Genomic DNA, 12,835 nt, shown 5'->3' with positions numbered 1-12,835 from the left:
AAAAGAAAAATTATAGCCCAATACTTACAGAGTCGTTTACACTGAGGGACACTTTCTCTCTTTTGTTAACGTCTAAAGACACATTGTGTAGATGAAGCACAATATTGTGACAGCTGTCTTTTTGTTAGACATTAAAGCCCTCCGCACGATTTTGGAAAGAGAATATTCTCTTTAAGGAACCAAACCAGATAACATTCTAGTTGGAATAAATATAGAAGGTGGAAAAGTAAAAGTAGGTATATAGGTTTTAGGGCCTCTTGTTTTGGCCGTTGATTTTTTTTGGTGAAACAAAATCTAATGGCTCAAAAGAAGCGTATAGTTTTGGCTTTAATAAATATTGTTCTTTAACGTATAGTTTTTGTTTGTGAGAGTAGTGTGATGTCATGTGAACCACACGGCTTTAACCATTTCACTGATAGATTTTTCTTTTGGTTTCTAAACAAAAATGTATATGAAAAAAATCTAATTGTTTAATACGAAAAAATACAAACGTTTACAAAATGCAGAAACTTTCATCTTATAAAAATCTCGTAAATACCCAAAACATGGAAGACAAAGGTGGGATCTTCATTGTTATCCATATCTCATCTGACCACCCCATTGCGCACTTGCCCCTCTCCCCCCCCCCCCCCCCACCCCACTCTCATGTCCACAGACACCACATCCACACAACTGCCGTCCACACTGATCACATTGTCCACAACCACCACATCCACACAACTGACGTCCACACCGATCACATCCACACGTCACGACATCAACAACATCAACACAACCACTGACCATGAGAACCCCGTCCACATTTCTTCCTACCACATCAACAATATCCACACACACATTAACCAAGAGAGCTATCATCACCTCCATTAATCATCACCTCCAGTATCTCATCTCCCTCTATTACCACTTTCGTATCCACCACCGAGAGCTCCATCCACAACTCTTCCGGTCACATCAACAACATCAACACAACCACTGACTACGAGATCCTCATCCACAATTATTCCGACCACATCAACAATATCCACATACACATTGACCAAGAGAGCCACCGTCACTTTCATAGGGTTTGGCCGAAAAAACAGAGTCAACTAGTTGTTCTAAGAAGCGGGGTCTAACTTTCCATGTGGAGTTTGTCTGTGAATCAAAGGAGGCGGAGAGTTTAGAGATCGAGATTGAGAACTAATCAGCAAGAGCGTTGAAGACTACGCGGCGGTGGTCGGGACAAGGAACGATACAGATACTGAAATCGAGAGGTGGAACACGGTAATACGATGTCGAGAGAAACGAATCAAGAAGATTTAGAGCGGCATCGAAAGTATCTTTCTCAGATTACAAATTTGTCGCACGAGAGAAAGGGGGTAGAGTTTTGTCGTTTCATAGTTTTTTCAAATTAGGGATTTTGTTTGAAAGAGGAACCGATGCCAAAGAGATAAAGTGATGTTATATTTTGATTTTTAATTTTTTTTTTGTCTAGATAGATGTCCTTTAGTTAGAGGTTATGTTGGTAATTTTGTTAGGGTAATGTGTCTTCTATGTCCAATGTGTCTCTTAGTGTAATTGACAACTTAGAATGTGTCTCCTAGAGTACCAATAGTCGCCAATTTGCTCACTTGTAATCACTGATTACTTAAGCCCGCTTGATGCAAGTCTGATCCGGACGACCTATAGACGCTGCTAGACTCAAAAACACTGAGAGGTCAAACGCTTTTTACCGAATGTTCGGGGACTCAAGAATTGTATACTTCATACATTTGACAGCAAAATACATATATATGTAAACACATCATTATGATGTAATTTAATATTTTCGTGTAGACAGACTTGAATACTACACCAATATGATCGGTTTAGTCGGATTGAAATTGAATATGGGTAGACAGACGTCAGGAAAATGAACATATGACAACAAAGTGGTCACTAATCACAACTTTTAATTATGGGATCTCGGAGTTTTCTTCCTAACAAAAGAGAGGATCTCGAATATTTCGTGGTTTGCGGTGAAAGAAGACATTAACGTAATTTACTTTTGAAGATCCTTGCACAAAACGACACCAGTCGATCCGACAAGTTTTCTTTGTTTCATCCTTCAAGATATTTAAATATCTAATAATAAGCTCGTAGTTTTCCTTGATAAAGTATGTGTTGCATTTTATGTAACGTGTACTCGTTAGTTCAATAACATACAACGGCCTGCACATAAAAGGCTTTAATTGCGTTCGACCAGAATTGGTCACATACGCATCGTGAGACACCACTAGTTCCACTTAAGACTATCCCCTATGGTTTACACTATTTTTTACTCTAGAATAGAGTTAAAGTTTACTCCAATGATACTCTATTTTATAGTAAAAAATAGAGTGATGAATAAAAAATAAACAAATTACTTTATATTTAGAGTAAACCTATTTTTCACTCAATTTTAAAATGAGAAATAGAGTATCACTGGAGTATTTTTACTTTAAACTCTATTTTAAAGTGAAAAATAGAATGAGGTTGTTGGAAATGCCTAATCCGCGTTTGCCGATTGGTTTAATTCCACACCAATTAGTGGTTTATATCTCAAGAATTAAACTGGTATATACCTAAAGCATGTTCTACACGTATCTTAGCTTGTCCCCGTACAACTGCTACATCACAATTCACAACCCTCTCCATTGCTAAATGTTATTTATTTCCTTCATCGTCGCATCGTATGTGTAGGTTCCAAATAGAATTAATAATGTATTGCTATCATTTAAAATCACGTAGTAACGACATTTTTAAGAAAAAAATATCTAACAAGCCAAAGTTAAAATTTGTACACAGAAGATTTAAATATATATTAAAGATAATTTAGGAAATAAGTAAATAATTGATAAAAAAAAAATTATAATTGATAGCATAAAAAACAGAATACTTTTTTTTTTGTTTATAGTTTATAAATTCCTCTTATAATAAACAGTGAACTGGTTGCCCAAAGAAAAAACAGTGAACGATTTCAATACCCGATTTTAAATTGAAGATAAAAAATTCTTTAGAAAAAAAATGTTCCAAAGTAGAGAGTGTATACAAGGGGCAGACGCAAAGAAGGGCTTAGGTGGGGCTCCCACACTAGTTTTTGTAATTTAGTCAATAATTAACTTAGAATTTATCTAAATGTCTCTAATGTAAAAATTTTTATAATGTGTGTCCCGTACTCAGCTATATCGTCCAGATGCATGCGATATAAGTCTTGGCCCCCATTGTCGCAAATAGTCGTGCCATCGGCCTTGGTCGCCATAACATATTACGTTATTGCATACGCTCAGACGTACGTTAGAGATAACATGTTTAACGTAATTTTTTACATATATATACAATACCTGAGCTCGAACTTTCAGACCGTATCATGGACAACAAATGTATATATTTCACTATTGAGTTTTGCCTGTGTCGAAGAGTCTCTACCCGAAGCAGAGGGTCTCAGCTGGTCGTTAAGGAAACAGTAGTTCGCACAGAGAGCTCACGTGCGAGACTTAACGGTATTAAGGGGCAACAGAGTAATTAACCATGCCTCCCTTATCGCTGGCATTTGTCTTCTTCCTCTGTACGGTAAAGCAGAGTAAAATAGAGGAGAGAGAGGAGCGTGGCACCGCCTCTTCAAATGCTATAAAGCGGACACAGAGCTGAGACATTAAGGTTAAGAGAGCAGTTGAGAAACACAGAGAGCAGCCGCAAGTCTAGCGTTTGTTCGGTCTCTAAGGATTAAGTGTAACCAAGCTTTCTAGTGGATTTCCGAGATAACCTCGGACCAGACGTAACGTCCTCACACTGAGGCGTGAACTGGTTAAATCTGTGTGTCTTTACTTTCCGCAAACAAACGTAATACACACGAGTGAAACAACGTGAGAGGTGAGAGAGATACCGAAATCAAAGAGAACAAAACAAAGTATAAAACGATCCTTTTCTCAATAATTGGTATCAGAGCCAGGTTGGCTGGCTGGGAAGGAGGAAAGATTGAAGCTTTGTAAAGATTGAAGCTTTTCTGTAAAGCTTTGTCCTTTGATGCGTATCATGACTTCAGTACGTTCAGAGGTTGAGAAGTTCGACGGAGAAGGCGATTATGTTCTCTGGAAAGAGAAGCTGTTGGCTCATCTGGAGCTACTGTGTTTGTTAGAAGGGTTAGAAGATGAAGAAAGCGTGGATGTTGAAGACTCTACAGCAGAGAAAGGGATGTCTGCGACTGAAGCTTCTGACAAGCCGGAAGAGAAGATTCAAAAGGAGAAAACCCTCAAGGAGAAGAGAGAAAAAGCTAGATCTACGATCATACTAAGTCTGGGGGATCATATTCTCAGAAAGGTCATCAAGGAAACGACCACAGCTGGTATGCTCAAGATCTTAGACAAGTTGTTCATGGCTAAGTCGTTACCCAACAGGATATACCTTAAGCAAAGGTTATATGGGTACAAGATGTCAGATAGCATGACTATGGAGGAGAATGTAAACGACTTCTTCAAGCTTATATCTGACCTGGAGAACGTGAAGGTTACAGTTTCAGATGAAGACCAAGCGATTGTGTTACTGATGTTTTTACCGAAACAGTTTGATCAGTTGAAAGAAACTTTGAAGTATGGTAAGACAACGCTAGCACTGGAAGTAATCACTGGAGCTATAAGGTCGAAAAGTCTAGAACTTGGAGCGAGTGGTAAATTGAGCAAGAGTAACTCAGAGGCTCTATATGTTCAAGAAAGAGGCAGGAGAGATAGAAGAGGAAGGAGTTCAGACAGAGGAAAAAGCCAGAACAGGTCACAGTCAAGAGAGAAGATGACTTGTTGGATTTGTGGTAAAGACGGTCACTACAAGAAGCAGTGTTTTGTTTGGAAAGAAAGGAACAAGAAGAACGGCAGTTCAGAGAAAGGTGAAACTTCGAATGTTGTGGGTCAAGTTGTCGATGCAGCTGGTTTGAATGTGGAAGAAGAGTCTAATGCAGTATGTGAAGGACAAGAAGACGAGTGGATCATGGACACAGGGTGCTCATTTCATATGACTCCAAGGAGGGATTGGTTTGTTGAGTTTGATAACTCAAAAACAGGAAGAGTGAAGATGGCTAATCACACTCATTCTGAGATCAAAGGCATTGGCAGTATACGGATTCAGAATGATGATCAATCAACTGTCCTGATTTCAAACGTCAGATACGTTCCAAGCATGACGAGAAACTTGATCTCAATGGGAACATTAGAAGATCAAGGCTGTTGGTTTCAGTCCAGGAACGGTTCTTTGAAAGTCACCAAAGGTTGCTTAACGCTGTTGAAAGGGGAGAAAGTAGGAACTCTATACATCTTACAAGGAAAGGTAGTTGCAGGAAGCGCAAATGCAGTAGTGAGTTCCAAGAACGAGTCAAAGCTGTGGCATAGCAGACTATGTCACATGAGTAAGAAGAACACAGATTTATTGATCAAGAAAGGATGCCTAGAAGCAGATAAGATGAAAGGTTTTGAATTCTGCGAAGACTGTGTGTATGGTAAATCTCATAAGGTCAGCTTCGGTCAAGGGAAGCACGTTACAAAAGAAAAACTTGAATACATACACTCAGATCTTTGGGGAGAACCGTCAGTACCAAGTTCTCTGAGAAACTGTCAGTACTTCATGACATTCATCGACGACTACAGCAGAAAAGTCTGGATATAGTTTCTGAAGAAGAAGGATGAAGCCTTTAGAACGTTCGTCGAATGGAAAACGATGGTTGAGAATCAATCAAGCAGGAAGGTTAAGAAGTTGAGGACTGACAATGGGCTTGAGTTTTGTAATCTTGAGTTCGATGGTTACTGCAAGCAAGAGGGAGTTGTAAGACACAGAACGTGTGCTTACACTCCACAACAGAACGGCGTTGCTGAACGGATGAACATAACGATAATGGAGAAGGTTAGGAGCATGCTCAGCGAGTCTGGTTTGGATAAGATGTTCTGGGCAGAAGCGGCTTCAACAGCTGTGTATGTAATCAACAGAACACTAGCTTCTCCGATCGATTATGAGATACCAGAGAAAGTGTGGACAGAGGTATTACCTGACTTGAGTGGTCTGAGAAGTTTTGGATGTATCTCCTATGTACATTCAGATCAAGGGAAGTTAAATCCAAGAGCCAAGAAAGGAGTGTTCCTTGGTTATCCAACAGGGGTAAAAGGCTACAGGGTGTGGTTAATTGAAGAAAAGAAAGTGGTAATAAGTAAAGACGTTGTGTTTAATGAGGAAGTTATGTTCAAGAGCTCTACTGGACAGACTGAAGAAAGAACAGAAACTGAACCTGAGGTTACTGTAATAAGTACTCCTACTGTAACTACAGAAAATGAAGTAACAGAAGAAGGTGGAGCTAACGAGCAAGACAACATTAACCAAGGAAACGTGCCTACAGAACAGCAACAAGGATCAGAGTCTGAGACAGATTCAGAGGAGGACTATATGCCACCAAGTCTTGCTGACTACCAGTTAGCGAGAGATAGAGAAAGAAGAACTACAAGACCTCCTAAGAGATATGATGAACTAGGAGACCTTGGTTTTGCATTTAACTTAACTGAGGATGGTGGAGATCTTGAGCCGCAAAGTTATGCTGAAGCAATGCTCAGTCCAGAGAGCAAACTCTGGAGAGGATCAACAGATGAAGAGATGTTATCACTTATCAAGAATCATACATGGGATCTAGTTAAGAAACCAGTGAAGAAGAAAGTAATAGGCTGTAAGTGGGTGTTCAAGAGGAAAGTTGGAATCCCGGGTGTTGAGAGACCAAGACACAAATCTAGACTTGTTGCCAAAGGTTACTCTCAGAGGGAAGGTATTGATTTTCAAGAAATCTGTTCACCCGTAGTCAAACACGTCACGATCCGTCTAATGCTGTCTGCAGTTGCTCATTTCAATCTAGAACTAGAGCAAATGGACGTTAAGACAACATTCTTGCACGGAACCTTGGACGAAGAGATATTCATGGATCAGCCTGAAGGATATGTGGACAAGAACGCACCTGAGAAGGTTTGTCTGTTAAGAAAATCGTTATACGGCTTGAGACAATCACCAAGACAGTGGAACCAAAGATTCGATGCTTTCATGAGGTCTACAGGATATTCGAGAAGTCTGAAGGACAGTTGCTTGTACTTTAAGAAGACCAGGGAAGAGCAGAGGACTTACCTTCTGCTGTACGTGGACGATATGTTGATTATATCAAAGAACAAAGACACAGTATTGGAGTTGAAGGAAAGTCTAAGTGCTACTTTTGAAATGAAAGACCTTGGTCCAGCCAAGAGGATATTGGGAATGGAGATAAAGAGAGACAGAGAAGAACGAGTTGTGGAACTGTCGTAGAAAGAGTATCTTCAGAAAGTACTGAGAACCTTCAGAATGGTGAACTGTAAACCGGTGAAAACGCCCTTGGGGGCACACATGAGACTCAAATCTACAACTGATAAAGAACTGGAAGAGGAAGCTGATCAGATGAAGTCTATTCCTTACGCAAATTCAGTTGGTAGCATCATGTATTCGATGATAGGATCGAGACCAGACCTCGCTTATCCAGTTGGAATGATAAGCAGGTTCATGGGAAAGCCACTGATGGTTCACTGGCAAGCAGTTAAGTGGGTACTAAGGTACATACAAGGATCACATGACACAAGACTAAAGTTCAAGGGAGAAGGAGAGTTTGTAGTAACAGGATATTGCGATTCAGATTACTCAGCCGACCTTGATAAGCGAAGGTCCATTACAGGATATGCGTTTACAGTTGGTGGTAATGTTATAAGTTGGAGATCAGGTTTACAGCCTGTGGTGGCATTATCTACAACAGAGGCAGAGTACATCTCCCTAACAGAAGCAGCAAAAGAAGCCATTTGGCTAAAGGGTTTGATGAACGAGTTGGGGTTTAAGCAAGGAGCAGTGGAGATTCACTGCGATTCTCAAAGTGCTATAGCATTAGCAAAGAATGCTGTCCACCATGAAAGGACAAAGCATATACAGAGAAGGTTTCACTTCATCAGAGACACAATTACTGATGGTGAAACGAAGGTGTTGAAGATATCAACAGTCTACAATCCGGCAGACATGCTTACTAAAGTCTTGCCGGTGAACAATTTCCTGAGCGCAATGGAGAAGCTCAGGATTACCAGTAACTGATAAGAGTATCAGGATCCGAGGAGGAAATCAAGTAACATTAGAAAGTAAGCTAAAGAGAAAGATGGAAGTTGACACTACGGCAAGGTGGAGTTTTGTTGAGTTTTGCCTAAGTGTCGAAGAGTCTCTACCCGAAGCAGAGGGTCTCAGCTGGTCGTTAAGGAAACAGTAGTTCGCACGGAGAGCTCACGTGCGAGACTTAACGGTATTAAGGGGCAACGGAGTAATTAACCATGTCTCCCTTATCGCTGGCATTTGTCTTCTTCCTCTGTACGGTAAAGCAGAGTAAAACAGAGAAGAGAGAGGAGCGTGGCACCGCCTCTTCAAATGCTATAAAGCGGACACAGAGCTGAGACATTAGGGTTAAGAGAGCAGTTGAGAAACACAGAGAGCAGCCGCAAGTCTAGCGTTTGTTCGGTCTCTAAGGGTTAAGTGTAACCAAGCTTTCTAGTGGATTTCCGAGATAACCTCGGACCAGGCGTAACGTCCTCACACTGAGGCGTGAACTGGTTAAATCTGTGTGTCTTTACTTTCCGCAAACAAACGTAATACACACGAATGAAACAACGTGAGAGGTGAGAGAGATACCGAAATCAAAGAGAACGAAACAAAGTATAAAACGATCCTTTTTTCAACATTCACCATACTACATACTTATTAAATTATACCATAAAATATGAGTCATATGACTTCAACTGTAAGAGCAGATCTTGCATTGTCGCATATGTTGTAAACACATGATCCATCGTCCCAACTGATTAAATATACGAATATGTCTATACTGTCCACGCCGATAAGTGCCCATATGTAATAATTAATTACACCGATACACAAAGAAATGTCACGTTACAAAACTAATATTAGAAGGACAGTAAATGTTTTACATTTTGAAATCAGAGAGAAAAAATAAAAAAAAACTTGGATAAAAGGGATACAATTAAAGAAAAATATTTAATCAAAAAGATTAGGGTTCAGAAAGTGGAGGTGGTTTCCCGTGGATTTGTGAAGGTGTCAGCTTCGTGTCACAGTCTATGATGGACACCGACACACCAAACTCATGTGAACTGTTCTTTTTCTTTTCTCTTTGTTTTTTTGTTCACTTTCTCTTCTGTTCTCGAGTAAATCAGCATAAGGGCCAAGGCATAACATTGTTAATTCCTCTTTTCATTTTATACCGAACACTATTGTTTACGGTTTCCTCACAAAAGGACAAGGAGATTCATTTAATATATAAAAATTTCACAGCAGAAACTTAAATTATGTGCAACTTTGACTGACGAAACATGATTCATCATCATCCCTCTGCTCTTTATTTTCTCCACATTTAATTATATATTTATTTTATACTTATATGATACACATTCTCCAGTTAATACATTTCTTTGAAGACCAGTAGACCACAATGATTTTTAATACGTGAAAGACCGATTTGACACGGCATAATTGACACGAATAACAATAACTTGACAAATCAAGTAAAAATATATTTATATTTGATTGACTTGCATTCTCTGTCTAATTGACTGATTTAAATCAATGGACGGTTTGGTAACGTATAATCAGGTTATGTCTATAAGAAAGAACTATTATAATCAAGTAGCACATTATCACAACCATTAAACTAGAAGTGAAATGCAATGATAGTTAACATCTAAAAACTAAAATCAAAAAACTTACTACAGTTGAGAGAGAAGTTAGAGAGAGAAAAGTTTTTCTAAGGGGATCCGGCGGTCGGCCGGCGCGTGAGCGTCCGTGCCGTCGCCGGAGCCCCTTTTCCTTCCGATAAAATCATCCGGGTCTGTCCCTCCTTCTCTTTTTCAGTGTCCGTCGGTCGGAGCTCAGATCAGTCACCAACCGGTGTGGTTCTGGTACGGGAGTTACGGCGGGGCTTGCGGGTAGGAGGGGGGGGGGGTGTCATTAGTGCGAGTTTTAGTTCCGGGAGGCGGAGGCTCTCACAGCTCCGTCGACGCCGGTTTTTGTCTCCGCGGTGGGGAAGCTCCCTTAGTTCTGCCGTCGTCGGATCTAGCTCCCGGGGGGTAAAGGCTGTCACAGCTTTACGTCGCCGGCTTCAGTCCCCTAGTCCTTTAGGGTTTATTTCGGTGTTTAGTCGTTGGTTTGGAGTGGTTTCTGGTCGCGTCGGAGGAGAGAAAGATCTCCGACGGAAAGGGTGAAGTTGCATGCGAGGTTTTGGGCGGTTGCGGTGAACGGGGGTGGATGAGATCTCGCCACGGCGATCGATTCTCTCCGATATTTGAGTCCTAAAAGCTCTTGACGGTGAAGAGGTTCGGAACTTTGGAGTTCCGGCGTGGCTGGTGATCCGGCTGATGGATCTCCGGCGAGGATGAGTTGCAGGTGCGATGCGTCGATCTCGCGACACGTGACCCTCGACGCCGAGGATGTTGACACGTGTCCAAGCGTTGAAAAGAGTGATCTGCGAGGCGGCCGCGCTTCGAAACCGTGTTGGTTTCTAGGGTTTCTCAAGGTGGGCCGCTGGATTGGGCCCAATTGTGTAACGAGTTTTGCCCTGAAGCTTTGTTGGGCTTTTATTGTATTTTGTTTCTGGGCTCGGCCCGTTTTTATAAATTAAAAAAAAACTATTGACGGAAAAAAAAAAGTTAACATCTAAGACAATACCAACTACAGACAAACATCGAACAATAGTAATTCATTTGAATGTAGTTTTCAGCCAACGAACACAATAAAAAACGGAGACAAGATGGAAACAACAAAACATGGCTTGAAATCTTACAAAAGCTAGTCTTTGACAAGAGTGTCACCATCAAAGCTCTTTCCTTTCTTATAAGAGCATGTCGGCTTCTTCTCTTGCCAGGCTGCTACGTGTGTGGGATTGAAGAAGACAAAGATAATTTGTCTCAGACAACGAGATGAAACGATCAAAATCTCCAGTGAAGACATGCAATCAGTGATCTCTTTGTATCTCATCAAACGGCGTTCCAAATCAGAATGAATTTGATCTAAGTGATCCGAAACCCGCTAACCAGTCCTGACCCAATCACCCGCAAACCGCTTGGGTTAGATTCACTGATTACATGGACAACAAATTACTTGTCCAAGCCCATCCCGTGATGGGTCTATATGGGCCAGATCTGCGGACCAAGGATTGGGTTGATATCTCAAGACCTAATATTACATATTCACTACTTCATTAAAAAGAATTGTAATACAAAAAAAGAAGATATATAATTATTCAACATGGTATGTAATTTCTTAAGATAAGAGAAAGTTAAAAATATAAATTGTATTGTGGTAAATTGGTTATGTAGTAAAGTGTATATAAAAATAATTTTATTTTTGGAGTGATCAGCATCTTCAAATATTACCATAACTATGCAATTTAAAAAAAAAACCACTGTTGTGCTTTATTTTAAAAATGGATATATGCTTAGTTAAGCAAAAAAAAAAAACTATTAGGTAAGAGTTTGCAGAGTATCTCACAAAAAAAAACAATAGTATTATTTTGGAGATCAATTAGTCTGGTTCATCTCAGTTTGGAGATGATCATTAATTACATTTGGGACAACAAATCTTTCTATAAAATTTGATAATATTTCAAAGTAAATATTCATTATATAGCTTAGCCATAATATCAAGAAAGTTTTTATCTTTAAAATAAATTATGATAGAAAATAATCCAGCTTATCAATTTCACAATCTTTCTATCTTTTTGTGTGGTTCTTTTGGCTACATGAATTATTGGAAGTTTGTAATTAGATCAATATATCACAACAAATTACAAAATTATGTCTCAAGTACCATATTACATGGTTAAGAGATTGTCATGACTTTTCATGTTCATGAATCAAAAGTTTTGTGAGTTAAGAAAAAAAATGGTTCTTTACTTTTGTTGGTTCTTGATCTCGGCATAGGCATAAATATGTGTATTATGGTTTAAGTTTTTATCTTAAAACAAATCTTATGGATTATAATCATTACATTATATTCATATTTTCAATGACAAAACGAAGAGAACAAATCCAAAATATGGATTAAAAAAGGAGATAGCGCAAAGACAAAAAGAAAATATGCACAAATTACGTTCAACTGGCTGTCAAAAATGAATTCTTCTCTTCTACGACAAGACCTTCTCCAAAGCATTTAGGAGCTTTAGGAGTGACTGCATGACCAACATGAAGCTGCATTCGTTGACTCATATCTTCTTCGAAGTTGCGAGTGGTCAAGAGTTTAAAGAGATTCTCAAAACAACACGTGGGATCCCACAAGAATAACAATACATGTTTCCAATTGGCAGCTCAAAAGTTGAAGTCTCAAAGGTAGAGATATACATATTTTATACAGTATTGTAGAGATATGATTTTTCTCTTATAATAACTCATCGTCATCTTCAGTTCTCGTTTAGAGCCGCCGCCTCCGTCGTCCGAGGTGACTCCGGTCGCGTCACCTGCGTCATCACCGCGTAAGGCTACGCCGTATCTGCGTACGGAAGAAAGTTAGTTTATCTTTCATCTTTCTAATCGGATTCGTGATTTTCTCTTATAATAAAAAAACTTCTTATGTTCTCGTTTAGAGCCGTCGCCTCCGTCGTCCGAGGTGACTCCGATCGCGTCACCTGCGCCATCACCTCGTAAGGCTACAGAAGAAAATTAGTTTATATTTCATCTTTCTAACCGATTTATGCTTTTTCTCTTATAATAACTCATCTTCATCTTCTGTTCTCGTTTATAGCCGCCACCTCCGTCGT

At 39.7% G+C, this 12,835-nt stretch overlaps 1 protein-coding gene across 1 annotated transcript; it reads left to right on the top strand.

Moving 5' to 3' along the window:
• Positions 1 to 7,350: 7,350 nt before the first annotated feature.
• Positions 7,351 to 8,118, top strand: LOC117132666 (secreted RxLR effector protein 161-like). Its single transcript, XM_033287469.1, has one exon. It carries the CDS (start codon positions 7,351 to 7,353, stop codon positions 8,116 to 8,118), a length of 768 nt encoding a protein of 255 aa, XP_033143360.1.
• The last annotated feature ends 4,717 nt before the right edge of the window (positions 8,119 to 12,835 follow it).

The sequence above is a fragment of the Brassica rapa genome, chromosome A03 (genome assembly GCF_000309985.2).
Source record: "Brassica rapa cultivar Chiifu-401-42 chromosome A03, CAAS_Brap_v3.01, whole genome shotgun sequence".
Classification (NCBI taxonomy): domain Eukaryota; kingdom Viridiplantae; phylum Streptophyta; class Magnoliopsida; order Brassicales; family Brassicaceae; genus Brassica; species Brassica rapa.
Note: the sequence above shows the minus strand (reverse complement) of the source record. Positions and strands in the feature narration are given on the sequence as shown.